Raw genomic sequence first — 16,404 nt, forward strand, 5'->3', positions numbered from 1 at the left:
ATAGACTACCTAAATCCAAGTTCTGTTTATCGATATTCCTTTCTCGATTGGAATAGACTACAAAATATGAAGTGTTAAAACAGGAAATGGGGAAACCTGCATGTGTAAATGGAAATCTAACACTCGTTAATTGTTATTAGTTTTTGTTAAATAAAAAAATGTTTACAATTTCAATTTTTTTTATTTCTCAACGATAAATAAAAAATATACTTTATTACATATGTACGTCACCTTTTGAATAAATTAAATTAAAAACAGAAATTTTTCGTTATTAATTATATTTTAAAATAAAGTTACAATTGCACTAATTAATTTAACTGCTAACTTTCTCTGTACGAATTAGAAGAACTTAAGCATAAAAACCATATCTATCTATACAAATCAAGTTAAATCAATAAATTAGTTAGAGTTTAGGTACGATAAAAAAATATTGTATATTACAAAATAGTGTTGTATGTGTAGTGGATTGCTATACACGATCTCTTTAACTTAATAGTAATAATTAGACAACAATAAAATTATTTTCTATGCCTATCATAAACTTGAGACTAAAAAAAGATAACAAGGCTTCTGCAAACTGTTAACTACCATAAATTACCGAAATAGAACAGAAGAAATAAATATTTTTTTCTAATTGTTATAAGTATAGCAAAGTACTTCATGGTATAAGTGCCTCTCACATAAATGGGAGACTGGAGTACACAGCGACGGAGAAGTGGCGCATGACGGAATTTCGGTTGCCGTCACGGTATGCAAGACGGCCATTAGCCATATTATATTTTAATGGGTAGTATATAGCTCGCCACGTTTAAAATAAAAAACCAATTATACAACCAAATTTGAAAAATTAAAAATTCATAAAAACTTTGTACTTACTAATCACATTGAAATACTCTGGACTAATTTAGAAATGCATGTTCTTATAGTTTCAAAAAGCCGTCTATTGTTAAAAATGACTTAATCGATCCATCGCATATTCGGATTCGTAGCTGAGCCTCTTTCAACATCGTCTTTATAATCGTCTTCTGTAAATCGATATCTAAATCGGCCCTCGCTCGCATTGAGTTCACCCAATTCGACCAATTCACTCGCAGACAACTCTTTAAATTTCTTTCCTTTTAATTGCTCAGGTATCACTCTAATGTTCGCGACGTTTTCAGGGTGTGTTCGATTTTTAAATTTCTCTCCGCTAATTTCTTTTTCCATTGAGTCCAATGCGCGATGGAGATCGTTTTCTGGGTTGCCAGGACGTTTATTTAAAAAACCGTTATTTATAAACGAACTTGGCTCGGATGCAGTATCTCCGATAAAACCATTATTGGTGAATATTTTCAAGTTCCCGTTGAGTTTTCCTTTGTTTTTCTTATGAATCTGGATAAGGTAAAATTTTCGGTATAAGTACATATCAGTCAAAATTATAATACCATAAAACAAAATGTTATTGAACTAAACTATACGGCTGTTTTTTTATTATATAATATTTAGTAAAAGTGAAAATTTTAAAACTAAAAATTTAAACATAAATATCCAGCATAAGGATTTATGAATGGTAAATGAATGAATGAGTAGGCAGCTACATTGATTATATGTATGAATCATGACAATTAAAACAAGGCATTTACAAGGAGTGTAAAAAAATTACCTATGAAATTGCGCCCGGTTGTTTATTATTTCTTTAGATGGGGCTGTAATTAATGAATGTAATGTATTAAATTAACCTCTTGCAACTTATCCACGACAAGACTATGTCCAGTGTTCACCCCAATACCGCCGACTTCCTCGATGCTGACCGACCGGTGATACGGTCGCAGTGCTGAGACCGCACGAGAAACATCCACCTAATCAAATCAAATCAAAATATACTTTATTCAAGTAGGCTTTTACAAGCACTTTTGAATCGTCATTTAACAAACTATTTAAAGTAAAGCCGTATTGTAAAGTTAATCGTATACTCCTAGAGTATACATTTTAATTAATAAATGAATTGTTTGTTAACTTAGTAATGTACAATAAATGTTAATTGTTAGGATTCATCCTCTTTGACGTACGGATAAATGATCCCCCTGATGGTAGGTAGTCGGTAGTATTATTGAAGTACATCACCAATGCGTCACCAAAATTAGCGTCTGTGATGTTATGTCTTTGTGCTTAGTACTTGTTATATTCAGGTTTAAGGAACGAGTGAGCAAACTCGTCATTCAAACCGGAATACATGAATAAAGTATTGCTTTGTGCTAGATTTACCATAATATGTGATGTGGGTTGTACCAACCCAGATGGGCACAAAGCCCACTAAGTAAACATTTAGATATTGCCTTACAGTATCTTGCATGAGTATCCCGTCGTACCTAACTCTTGAAGATAATGACTTGGATTTGGGAGAGACCATAAGTATACTAAAGTCAAATTATGCATTTCGAGTTCGTCAGTCTGCTCTCTTAACAATAAACAAATTAAATATTTATTAATTATAGCTAGTTAGTCAAGTGTTAGGCTTGAAAAAGTAAATCTATGTTCTTGGAGTGGAAGCTTGGTTCATGCCGAATTTCATTAAGTTCGGTCCACTGGTTTGACCGTGAAAGAGCAACAGACAGACAGAGTTATCTACTATTGCATTTATAATATTAATATCGATAGTATAGATTAATATATAATCATAAAGTCCTAATTATTTTCAATAAAGAATTTTTAACTCTAAACTAAAAACATACGAAACAAAAATATAACATTTATAGAACAATTTAAATATCAATTTAGTAATTAATTTAATTATGACGCAGGATATTTCGCAAAACGGCTTCGTTGCACGCTGGTGGGTTATGCGTGTCATACTCACTTGAGAATGTCTTATCTTGTGCTCTGTCAGATCAGCACCCAGCAGTTCCTCATAAGGATCCATCCTTATGGGCAGCACGAGATCGATAAGCCACAATAGCGCCATGGTTACAAGCGCACCCCACGCCATTAGACAGACACCAGTTAATGTCTGGACTCCGAGGAGGTACCATCCGCCACCTTGATTTATAGAACAATTAACTATCACTCATCCAATAATTTAGAGAAGGATTTCCAATAAATTCTGGGGTAACAGAGGAGTGGGGTGGGGTGGGGATGCCCTTAATTATTTTGCAAGTCAATTAAACAATTGCTTTCAGTCTGGCGTTTGAATAATTTATAGGGGAACAAAATGAATTATTTCAATTCCTTATAAAAAATACTTTTAAAAGACTTTATGTGGTTACTGTTAATATTTACGTCTATATACATATTAAATACTATAGTTTATTCCAACTGAAGAAGGATTAATGACAAACAAACTGTAGATTTACGTATTCCATGCGATTTGCTAATAGCTGAGCTATGTTGTACCACTACGAGTTCTTGATTAAGTTATTTATCTTTATTTATAATTCAACACTCTTCCACTGAACTGAGTATATCCATTTTAATTTAACAAAGTACTTAAATTTTCAATAACGACTTTAACGAGATGAATTAGTTAAAAGAAGTTTTGTCTATGTCTAAATGTCATTCTCTTTGATTAGTTAAATAATCTCTTGTAAGCAATATTAGCACGAATCTATTATTCTTGCTGTCTCGATAGAATAATTAGTAATTATCTATCTATTTAAGATTTTAATATTTATGTAATAGTATATTAGATAAAAATCATATATGTAACTTTAGAATCAAATAAAACGCGATACTTAGGCTAAGAATGCGCGCTATACGGTTTGAATTAAAAAAAAAAAACTTTTAACCTTATGTCTAACGTCGCTTTAACCTAATATATAATCTGTTTCTTTCTTGTTTTTCATTATTTAAATTTAAATAACATTTCTATCAATTGGCTCCATGTTTGTTATATATCGAGGCAATTCAGATTTCTCGGACAAGATACCGTAAAATATATAGAGAACACAGACACACAGACACACAGTATTGATTTCTTGCTTGTATTAAGGTCTTCTAACTTAATTTAATAGATTGTTATATAAATATTAAAACATCTCACCCTTAAATAAACCTGATCTTCCATTAGTAGTATCCATGGGTATTGGATTATCAGCAAACAGACCGACTGCTATTACACCTAAAATAATATGAAAAAAAATCACAAAAATGTTAAACCGGAAAAAAATCTATTGATTATTTGTACTGAAAATGTGTATCAAAGGGCTGATTTTGGAATCGCGCTAACGTTTGTTTCGCCCCCAATATAAATAGTCTCGACCTGTAAACTTTGTGTTTTATTGCAATTATCACCTACATAGTGGTAATAATTGTCGACCAAAACTACGGAAGCAACTTTGTGGAACGTGAGTGTACAAAAATTAATAATTAATTTGCGTCCTTAGTATATTTCGGCTACGAAAACAAAGTTTGGAGACTAGCTTAGCGCACCAAATATGTTCTAGTACAAGCTCAAGCATAGACCCTCCTAAAATCAGTCAAAATTAAATTATACTTTCTTCAAGTTAGTTGTAATAAGAAGCTTTGAATTTCTAGATTCCCATTAGAATAACCGACAATAAATTAAGTGCTTATTTACTCTTTACAGTTAAATGAAATAGGTATAATAATCAAATAAATGAATTGAGGTCGAGATTAGACGCGATGACAACTTACCCCAAAGTCCACAAGCTCCGTGAACAGCTGACGCACCGACCGGGTCATCGACCTTCATCTTATCTAATAGAGGAACACTAGCGGACGCGATTGCACCACCCAGCATACCGATGACTACAGCCTCCCAAGCGCGGTACAAGAAGCAACCCGCTGTAAGAAAATTGAAAAATAATTGGTAACTTAAGAGGAAACCGTACATAACTCTATAATGTCAAGTGTCGGTAACATTATAGAGTTATGCAGGGTTTCCCCTCGTTTTTGTTTCTTTTGAGTTTTAACTTAGCACTGAAGAGCTGAGAAGATCAGACAGGTACAAATACAGTACCAGAATTAACACTAGCGCCGCTGCTGGGCATTGTAAAAAAGACCGCCATATTAACGAATTTTTGCATAAATTGCATAAATTTTCAATAAGCAATTTGTTAATTAATAAAATGACTTATTCATATTTGAAAATTTATTCAAAAAGCATTTTCAATAACGCGAAGAATATCCAAATTCCTTCCAATTTTGCATTCTTATCCTCCTAATTTTGCCCAAGGCACTAGCCCCGATTGCCTCTACTGTAAATCCAGTGCTTTTATAATTTGTGGTAGCACCAATGAAATTCGTGCCAGACGTGGGGAATACCGTGAGGAAATCTGCATATTTTAGAAGATATTCTGAAGGATTTCTACGAATCCATATCGAACTGGTAATAAGATGTTCTATTACTTAACTGGACGCGAAATTAAGTTGTTACTCAGGAGAGGTTTAATAACAAACCAGTAAATGCGTTACGTGGGATTACGCGTTACGTGGCGATCAAATTCGAACTTCAAATTTCGATTGTAGATTTGAGATCATGGTGGGTCATGAGTCTCGGTCTAAATGGTCATTGTCACATGTAAGGTTGATTTACCAAGTAGATAAATTAAATATTATATTTAAATATCAGCTCGCTGTGCAGACACACCGTCTTCACAACGCGCCCATTTTTATACATCCTCTTTTCCCGCGCTTTCGCGACGTGTGTCACCCGAGATGACAGATGCATAAATACACAGATAATATATAATTATATAAAATATAAATCTAATACTAATGAATATGTTATTATAGATCTGTGTATACTACAATCATGAGTTTGAGTTTAAATAATCAATTTATTAAAACGAAACGCACTTACCAGTTATAGCGACCAGTGAACCCAGTATGCTGTTAACCAATTCCATAACATCAGCGCGTCCTTTGTTCTTTATTAATGTGAAACTGCAAATATACATTATATATTTTTTTATACATAGCAAGGCAATCAGGTAAAGGTGTGACATAATGTTATTACGCTTATGTATGTAATTAAATTAGATAAATAATTCTTCGAAGTGAAAAGCAGCAAAACAAATTATTGCGGTTTGGCAGTGGAGTTATTGATGAGTCTTTCGTACCAAAGCGACGTAAGCTGTTTGAAATATACTAAAATGACAACATTAGATGTATTTTTGGGCATGGTCTTAGATATTTTTTCTCAACTTGAGGGTAGTGTTCATTTTTTTAAATATGTTTTCAAAACGCAATAAAATGGGTTGAATGGTAACTGACAATCACCAAAGGCTGTGTCTTTGTTAGGAATAATGAAGGAACAGTGGCGTCAAAGATGAAAATCAAAATTAAAATATACTTTATTCGAGTAGATTATTGCGAGCACTTTTGAATTGTCATTTTACAAATTAATTAATGTTGATTATCATTCTACTCGTTATCATGATTGGTGGTAGAATCCCTGACGATTGGTATAAAGTGGTGGTGGTTAAAATTTTTAAATTTAGCAATAGAGTTCGAATCTTACAGGAGTCCGAAGCACCCGCCACCGAAAGAACCCATCATTGTCATGACAGCCGCCCGCGCTGCATACTGCCATTTCGCTCCGCTTACCTGAAATAATATTCGTATATTAGGAACTAGCTACCTACCATATTCTATGTACCATCTTTAGATTGATGAATAAAAAGTTTTTTTTTTTCGGTCAGTAAAGTTGAATTCTCGACTTTTCTCTGTATATTTTTATTAATTTTTATTACAGACACTTATATGTATTGTTGTTATCATTTTTGTTTTTTTTTTCATTTATTTCTTATTCTCAGTCGCTTTAATGTTATATGTGAGAACTGTTATTGGCCTAATAGTTATTAAGTATTTGTTATTTTTGTTTATCAACGGCTGTATGTTCTCCAATTAAATAAATAAATAAATATTAATTGCTATTTACGCTACATACAGGGTTATTGGTAATTCAACAAATTCCCATTAATTATCACCTCGATAAGGGTGACTATAGCCAATAATTTTAACTCTCATATGCATGATGCAAAAGCGAACCATTTTGGAGTTTTTACGTTTTCTAGTTTTTTTTTTTTTTTTTTTTAAATTAAGTCAAAAATGCAACTTCAAAAATTTTTTAATAAAAAAGTATCAACTTAAATCTCATTTTTTCATCTGATTTATAAATAAGATTAAACACTGGTTATTTTTCAATATTAAAGCAACAATTATTAGTTCAAATTGAAAAATGCGATAAACCGATATTATTATTATTTTATTTATTTTTATGGCATTGGTTGGCGAACGAGCATATGGGCCACCTGATGGTAAGTGGTCACCACCGCCCATAGACAAAGGCGCTGTAAGAAATATTAACCATTCCTTATATCACCCATGCGCCACCAACCATGGGAACTAAGATGTTATGTCCCTTGTGCCTGTGATTACACTGGCTCACTCACCCTTCTAACCGGAACACAACAATACAGTGTCCTGTTATTTGGCGGTAGAATATCTGATGAGTGGGTGGTACCTACCCAGATGGGCTTGCACAACGCCCTACCACCAAGGAATCACGTTTCAGATAAAAAAAAAATAACAATTAAATCGTGGGAATTTTAAAGCGCGACCTCATGTCCGATTTTTTCTAAGCTTTTTATGTAAGCATAACATTACATTTATTTATTTTTGAAGATAAGAAAAGTAGTATCGATAACGCAAACCCTTTTTTTCCAACCAGGGTACTAGCCTGCCCGTAGAGTAAATCTGCGTTGTAGGACAAACAAAGAAAAAATCCTTTACTATCAGATACATTAATTAGGAACGCAAAGAGGTTGACCAATGGAGACCAATTCATTTTGATTTATTAAGACGAGGAAGCTATTGTTATTATTTATGTTTAGTAACGTAATATTTAATAGGTATTTATTTATTTATTTTGCTGGAAAAACGTATTACTCGTTACCCCCACCAACGACTAAAAAACCAGCGGTACCCACTCCGTCTTTACGGGGGGGGGGGGGGGGCATCACGGGATCGCTTACGCATGCTACCTTGACGCCCCGACGGTTGGCCCAATCGCCTCCAAGTTAGAGGAATTCCCGGGGTACAGAGAACCCCCTACGCCTGGCTACGCTTACAGTGGAGGGAGAAGGTACGCATAGCGTCAATAGGTAGGTATAATGTTTTATATACGTTGTTTACTAAAATACTCATAGTATTTTAGTAACAGCCTGTATATGGCATGGCTGGGCTAAGACTTCATCTCCCTTAGAGAAGGCCGAACGTTAACTAAATCAAACAAAAAAAAAATCAATAAAACTAACGTATTAATCTATGCAAATCGCTCCACGATTACACAAAAGTACAGCGTGCACGATAAAATAACCAATTTGTTGAACTCATCAATTCGTAATATGGCGTCGTTTAAGCCAAGTCATCGAATTGTCGTGCTTACTGTCATGTAAATAGAACGATTTAAACCTAATTGGCTTAACCATTATCTGGTTAAGAGCAATTTGCTTTATTTCCTACAACCTTGTTCCATGGAACATGAAAAGGTTTAAGTAGTCGATTTCATTGCTTGGATATTGTTTTTTTCAGGTAGATTATTCCAATGGCAGGAGTTAAACCAATGAACTACTTTGACCTTGAATGGGCATGACATCATTGGTCAAATTCTAAAATTATCTATGGTCAATTCCAATGGAGGAAGGAATAAAGATAAACAAACCATAGATTTATATATTTCATTTCATTTGCTACTAGCTCAGCTACTTTGGGCGCTACTAACAGCTCTTTTATTTATAATACAATAATATTCCACTTAACGACTTTAATTTTACTTCTAAAGTTTCGATAACAGCTTGGTCGACGTTCAAAACGCAATTTCCGAAAACCAATAATTAATATCACAGATTATTCAACCTCACGACCAATGATAGTGTCAGTTTGATGTCAAATTTTGTTTATTTAGCTTTTGTCCTTTTCGTGAAAAACGTGCCGTTTCGATTCGACGAAGTTTGCTATTCCAACTTCGAAAATAAAATTAAAGTAACATTTATGTAGTGATTTTCTTTTGTTTTATAAATAAAGGTATATTAACTTAGAACTGTCAATTTTGCATAATTAAACAAGCGTTGAACTTCGCTGCTTCGTCTTTAGAAAGATACAAATACTTTTTACGTGTTTTTAATGTATCCTTGGTGTAACTGCAACATCATGAGATCTAAGATTATATAATCCTTTTGCCTAATTTTATATTTGTCACTACTCGTTGGGGTAACGTATTATACACATTACAGGGTGAGTATTGATGTTTGGGGGTAGAATTATTGATGAGATTGCTCCCAAAACTCTTCATCATTTTCTCTAATTGGTCTCATATCTACGAATTATAAGACGTTGACTTTTAGTCTCTACTAGATTAAGTGCGGGCAATTTGAATGAGAAAATAACTTACGCCATAAGTACTGCCCGAATTGAAAGCAAGCCATCCCCACCACAGCACGAACGTCCCCATCACGACATTGACAGGATTTCCCAGGGGCAATGGATCGGTTCCTCTGGCGTATCGTCCAAGACGTGGTCCCAACATTAATGCGGACGCGAAGGCAGATGATCCACCTTAGGAAAAGTGAGATAAATTCTCATTTGAGCGAATTTTAAAATTTTGAGGTTATGGTAAGAATATTATGGTCGCTGTATGAGTACTTTTAAAAGATAATAGCAAAATACAAGAATATATTCTTTACCTATTATTTTTAACCATAAATTAAATTCCAATAATAAAAGAAGTTTGAATGTTTCAGTGCAATTTTTTTCGGTTGTCTTACCAATAAGATGCACAGGACCAGAGCCGGCTATATCCACAGCCCCTAACTTGTTCAGGAACCCATGCTCACCCCAGACCCAGCCCGCTGGCACACAGTAGACGATGGTGTTCAGAAACGAGAATAGACAATATGCTTTGAAGTTGCATCTAAGGAGAAATAATTATTTTTATGATGCCATTTGTTATAGAGTAACAAGAGCACTTACATTTTGATCATTGTAAAAATTAAAAGGAGGAATAATCAATGATGTGGTGATCACCGCCCATAAATATTGGCTCTGTAAGAAATATTAACCGTTCCTGCCAATGCACTACCAATCTTGTGAACTAAGATGTTATGGCCCTTGTGCACAGTTACACTGGCTCACTTATCCTGCAAACTGGATCACAACAGTACGACGTATTGTTATTTGACAGTGGTATATCTGATGACTGAGTGATACCACCTAGACCAAAATACTCTTCGCCTTTGAAAACATAATTAATATTACAAATACTCACCTCTCTGCCATCGCTCCACTAACAATTGTTGTCGCTGTCGTTGCAAACGACAACTGGAAGAGAAATGACGCAAAGACTGGTCCCATCAGCGCGTCACCCACTGGCGGGTCTACCAAGAAGTTGCCAACACCGATGAATGGGTTAGAAAGGGCCCCTTCGCCAAATGACATGCCGTAACCGAATATCCAGTATGTCAAGCCTACGGGCGAAGAAAAGTTAAAATAATGGGTAAGTTCATTTTGTTGTATCTTCACATATGATATTGTACGAGTATCATCTTGACATGACATTATAGTAAAAAATAACCAAAATATTGCATACTAGCTGAAACTGCGGCTTTACCCTCGCGAAATTTATAAAACACAAACCTCCGTTTTACCTTAAGGGTGGATTTTCGTAAAATCCGTTCTTAGCGGATACTCTACTCCCTATAAGAAACCTACCTATCATTTTTTTTTTTCTGAGATTTTGCTGACACTTCGTGATTAATCAGTAAATGGTATTTAACTTTTATACAGGTATATAAAAACATATATACAAATATAATATCGTCTTATTGCATACATTAGTTAATTATATATTTACAGGATCGGAATTGCATTTAAACGGCAAATGTCGCCAGCGTTCTTGCCACTATTCCTCGCGGCCATTTATTATCAATAAGACATGTAAAACTCACCTCCTAAAGAGATATCTGCAAGATTTTTCATCATGATGTTAGCTTCGTTCTTTATAGACACGCAACCGGACTCCAGCATTCCGAAACCTTGGAAAAAAAATACATTGCATTAATATAAACAAAAAAGTAGATCAAAAAGGATTTTTTTATAATAGATGTTGGCAATTGGGCTACCTGATAGTAAGTGGTCATCACCGATATCCCTTACCCAGCCAACGAGTCACCAACTTTGAAAATTATGATAATGTGTCCCTAGTGCCTGGCTCTCAATTTTTCTATTCTAATAATCTTATGAGGTGGCAACTTCGACATGACCGGGATGAGTTCAGGTGCTTGTTTGATGACCAAGGGCTTTACGTATCGAAATCCGGGAGTGTACACACTTTTCATTTTCATTAGCCCAAACCGTGATTTTAAGCCAGGTCCTCAAATTCTGCGGCTAATAACCTAATCATTAGACCTCGACGTATTCAGATAACATCACACTATCAGATCTGTTGATGTCCGATTCTTTGTTGTAAAACATACAAACAAACAATAAAAAAAGAATCATTTGAATACAATAAATTACCCAGTAAGCACCACTTATTTATGATATATGCTAAATTTGTGTTTATAATTCATTTAGTGTATAATATATAAATAATGTATCGTAATATATAAAAAACTGTATACAGTAGTTTTTTTTTATCCTAATTACTGCAATTCAGCGGGCCCTGCTCCGTGCGTGCTGATAGATAGAGGTTATTTGTTATAGATAAATATAATAAAGGTTATTTTACAATATATCATAAAAAACACTTGTACTCGAAAACGCGTCATCGCGAGATCAAAAGGATTTTCTAAAATACAAGACATATTTTTTGCTTCTTTTACTCGAGTAACTTACAACACTTTGAAACAATGTGTTGAGGAAATTTCCTTTATCTATCTTCTAAGGCTGTATGAACACCTTGAAACAGTTCCTATAGCAAATATTGCGTCACGGCGACATGCATTTTAAAGGAAAACAAGCAAAATGTTACAATTTTTTACTAGTGATGGCCGTTTTGAATATAAACTGCAATAAAAGTGTTATCTACGTCGAGGATATAAATAAGCATACAAATTATAGATTAGATTCGTGCCGTCTGTAGTTGAAACAGTGATCTTGGATAATCGTGTGAAACTTTTTTTAAGCATTTTAAACTTAGTCTCATTGCCTCAGTAAATGGAGGTTGACTTAACGCACGGGGAAAATGAAATCCGATTTAACGCGGAAATGATTATGATTTGTCAAGAACCTCGTTTGTTTATTTTGTTTCATTATAAGTTGGAATGCATTGTGGTCATAATGATTTTATTTTTTTATAAATATTGGACAACATCACATCCATTACTCTGATCCCAATGTAAGTAGCTAAAGCACTTGTGTTATGGAAAATCAGATGTAACGACGGTACAACTAACAACCAGACCCAAGACAACATAAAAAAACTAACGAACTTTTTCTACATCGACTCGGCCGGGAATCGAACCCGGGACCTTGGTGTGTCGTACCCATGAAAACCGGTGTACACACTACTTGACCACGGAGGTTGTTAAATTGTAACAATATTATCTTAATATTTCTTACTACAGTGTGTGTATATTTTTATACACTGACACACATACGAGTATATACACACACACAGTCGGACGCATAACTGTAAATGATCAGAGTAGCCACTCCGGATATGGACTCCTAAGATCTCAAACCTTATGATGAGGAATCGATTTTTGAAAATCGTGGAGAAAACAATAACTCCCACATTTTTCAAGGTAAGGTAAAAAAAGAAACAAGATATAATTTGCTAGTGTTAAGACGGGAACCATTTACGGTAGGTAGATACCGATAAGTTAGGTACGACTCCTGAGTCGTCAAGTGTTCCCCTCTTTACTTCTTCAATGTTCATTATGAAAATTAGCATAGATAATATGGGGTACGGAAATGGCAAAATACCTGAACCCAAACTACACGCGGGCGAAACTGCGGTCATAAACTAGTATTCTGTTTCGACTATTTCTATTTATATTCAATATATGTACTTAATTAGATTGACAAAAAAAAAGACCCGCTGAGTTTCTTTCGCCGGTTCTTCTCAAGTCAGGGTGTTTCCTTTTCGGAACCGGTGGTAGTGTAACTTGACTATCAATAAGTAATTGTAATGCTTCTATATTGAATAAAGGAATTTGAGTTTGAGTTTGAGTTTGCTGTGAAGAAAGTTAATATTCTTTATTTAAAATTCACTTTTTATTGAATTGTTGTTTCTGATAATTAATTTCATTTTATTCCTTAAAAGTTTACGAACATTTCAGCCGGCCGTTAGAAATTTATGGGGTGTTATTTATGTTTACTATTTTTTTGTTGCCGAGATGGCCCAGTGGCTAGAACGCGTGCATCTTAACCGATGATTTCGGGTTCAAACCCAGACAGGCACCACTGAATTTCATGTGCTTAATTTGTGTTTATAATTCATCTCGTGCTCGGCGGTGAAGGAAAACATCGTGAGGAAACCTGCATGTGTCTAATTTCAAGGAAATTCTGCCACATGTGTATTCCGCCAACTCGCATTGGAGCAGCGTGGTGGAATATGCTCCAAACCTTCTCCTCAAAGGGAGAGGAGGCCTTTATCCCAGCAGTGGGACATTTACGGGCTGCAAATGCTAAAAAAAAATTTTTTTGTTTATCAGAAAACGCCCTTAAATATTTAAAATAACCAGCCATTATTGTATTGACCTAAAGCCTTAAAGCTATTTCGAGAGACATAGGTCAGGCATCAATTAATCAAATCGTTAATTGATCATACCACGTGATCAACCACCGTTTCTTCCACTGATTTAATTAAAGATAACAAGTTTTATATAGATATTTTTTATCTTTAATAGGAATTTAAAAATAGGCCACAGAATAAAAGGGAATTACTACAATGTGATTTAGAAGGGACTCATTGTCTTTCGCAATTTCTCTACGTGTGTGTGTGTATGAAGTTTTTGACGGTCAAATTTTGACAGATCTTTTTTTTAAATTCCTATAATTTCTTTTTTAATGTTTAACTTGTAATTAAAGGCAGACGAGCAAACATGGTCCGCCTATCACCATATATATCAACTTTAATGCATCAATACGCCAAAAATCTTGGAAAATTACTTCTTCAGTTTGCCTTAGTAGATACTATCCATTCGTCATAAATTCAACCGCCAAATAGTTTTACTTGGAATTGTTGTGTTCCGGTTTGAAGGGCGAGTGAGCCAGTCTAACTACAGGCACATACTACATAAATAATGACTCTGATGCCTGTAATTACACTGGTTCACTAGAATTTGAAACCAAACACAACAAGAATTAATATTGTTGTTCAGTGTTTAGTTTAATTAATAAAAGGGGCCAAAGTTCTACGTCTCCTACCATTTTTCCAAATATCTATAGTAAATACATAAATCCTAACAGCACGTCTTACAAATAGGGAATTAGTTTGCTAATTTGTTTTGAATTCAGATGTTTTAGCTTTTAAGAAAAGCCGGAATTTAAAAATATAGTTGAGTAAACGTTGAATAATATTTATAAATAAAAGTAAAGTATATTGTATAGTATTGTATAGTATATTGCGCGTCGGAGATGTAGGTTTTGTATAATATTTTTCATAGTGTCAATGTGTATGGACGGTGTGACCATTTATAAATCATGTGGCAATTTTGCAAGAAAGACATAAAAAATAATCATAATAATTTTTTTTAGGGTATCATTATATTTCGATGTTGACAAATAAATTCTTTTCGACATTCATAAAACCCAGCTACTATTTTCATGCTATTAAAAAACATATACCTACATATAATAATAATAATAATAACACTTAAAAATTACGAAAAAAAAACAATGACATTTAAGCGTTCGTAGTAAGTGTAGCATCCTTTCGGACGCTGGCTCTACTTTTTGCAGCCTAAAAATATATAAATTGTTAGTCAACGGACATGATATTTTGAATTCTATTAAATTATTTATCAATCGTCAAGTAATAAAATGTATACAAACCTGTTTGCATTGTGAATATGATGAAGGATGATGTTAAGATCCAATTTGTATCTTCCAAATCAATCTCAAAGTTTTCCTGTAAGTTGACGGTCGTGTTTGTGAGGTTTGGGGACCGCAGACCGACGTGATATGTCCAGTTCAAATCCATTTTGACGTTGAATTCAGAACGATTTAGTTTTTTTTTTAAATTTTTGTTTAACCTAGTACAAATCTTCGAGGATTCGTCCGCGGAATGTTTAAAAAATACATTAGTACGTTTTCGGAGTGATCATTTTCTCTAATCCCATATTAAATGTTTGTTTTCATTTGGCGCCTTTACATTAGTAAACTCTTTTTTCACATTAAGCTTGTATTTTCACTTAAGTAATAATAAGTATAGTCCGAAAATTTTACTTTTTTTAATTTGTTTATAGACTTTACATGCAACGATTTAAAAAAGTTAAAATATTGTTTCTTTTTGTTTTATTATTGATTGATGATTATTGTTTAAGTTTAAATCTTTCATAAATAATATTATTTTGCAATTAAGTTTTATGTGTAGAAAACTTTCAATTTTATTTACATTTTTAATCTGTCGCAGAATAATTAAATTTTTAGTTGAAGCACTTAAACAGAATCACTAAAATATTTTAAAATTATTTACTTTAAAACTCGAATATTTATTTTATTATGATTTCTACGTCCGGTTTCAACAGATAATATAACTGAAATGAAACAAGTGAACTTGTTTTCAGCGCTTTTATACAACGTCAATGACAATTTACTTACAATTGTAGGGTTCGGTTACAGATATTTCTTCCAATATTAAAAAAAAGGTCGACAACGTTATCGACCTCGTTGCACTTTAAACTCAAATTTTTATTGACATCTCCCTAAATAATTTACTTTTTAAAATACACATATCTTCATTCTTGACGACCTCCGTGGTCGAGGAGTGTGTACACCGGTTTTCATGGGTACGCCACTCCGAGGTTCCGGTTTCAATTCCCGGCCGAGTCGATATAGAAAAATTCATTCGTTTTCTTCGTTGTCTTGGTGTATGTTGTACCGTCGTTACTTCTGTTTCTCTATAACACAAGTTCTTTAGCTACTTACATTGGGGTCAGAGTAATGTATGAAATCTACATACTGTGTAATCATTAAGTTAATTATACAATAATATTTCAAAAAGATTATTTATTTACAAAAATATGCGAAATATACGACTGCCTCGTTGACCTAGAGGTCATGGGCGAATTAAAGTATTATTGGGGGTTTTTATCAAGAAATTTTCTGTAGCGTGTCATGTAGTTGGCAATACACGTTTAAATCTCGTGTACATAAACCTATAGGTCTTGAACCTGCATTTTACAATTGCAATCATTGAAATAACTTTGTGTTTTCTTTTATTGCAGGGTGCAAGTACCC

At 33.8% G+C, this 16,404-nt stretch overlaps 1 protein-coding gene across 1 annotated transcript; it reads right to left on the bottom strand.

The window, feature by feature from the left end:
* Positions 1–429: 429 nt before the first annotated feature.
* LOC125074280 (putative ammonium transporter 2) lies at positions 430–15,389 on the bottom strand. The gene is made up of 12 exons (XM_047685571.1): positions 14,998–15,389; positions 10,944–11,030; positions 10,265–10,463; positions 9,765–9,910; positions 9,392–9,555; positions 6,458–6,543; positions 5,798–5,880; positions 4,630–4,779; positions 4,016–4,093; positions 2,837–3,015; positions 1,719–1,838; positions 430–1,371 (listed from the first exon to the last, which is right to left on the bottom strand). Exons 1-12 carry the CDS (start codon positions 15,143–15,145, stop codon positions 958–960), a joined length of 1,854 nt encoding a protein of 617 aa, XP_047541527.1. The 5' UTR covers positions 15,146–15,389; the 3' UTR covers positions 430–957.
* Positions 15,390–16,404: the final 1,015 nt, after the last annotated feature.

This window comes from Vanessa atalanta, chromosome 27 (genome assembly GCF_905147765.1).
Source record: "Vanessa atalanta chromosome 27, ilVanAtal1.2, whole genome shotgun sequence".
NCBI classification, from domain to species: Eukaryota; Metazoa; Arthropoda; class Insecta; order Lepidoptera; family Nymphalidae; genus Vanessa; species Vanessa atalanta.

Excerpts from the sequence above, each read along its gene's own strand:
- LOC125074280 (XM_047685571.1), bottom strand. The coding sequence starts at position 15,145 with ATGGATTTGAACTGGACATATCACGTCGGTCTGCGGTCCCCAAACCTC. Across the intron at positions 10,464-10,943 it reads TGCAGATATCTCTTTAGGAG|GCTTGACATACTGGATATTC; the intron begins GTGAGTTTTACA and ends CTTCGCCCGTAG. Across the intron at positions 5,881-6,457 it reads GGCGGGTGCTTCGGACTCCT|TTTCACATTAATAAAGAACA; the intron begins GTAAGATTCGAA and ends GTATATTTGCAG.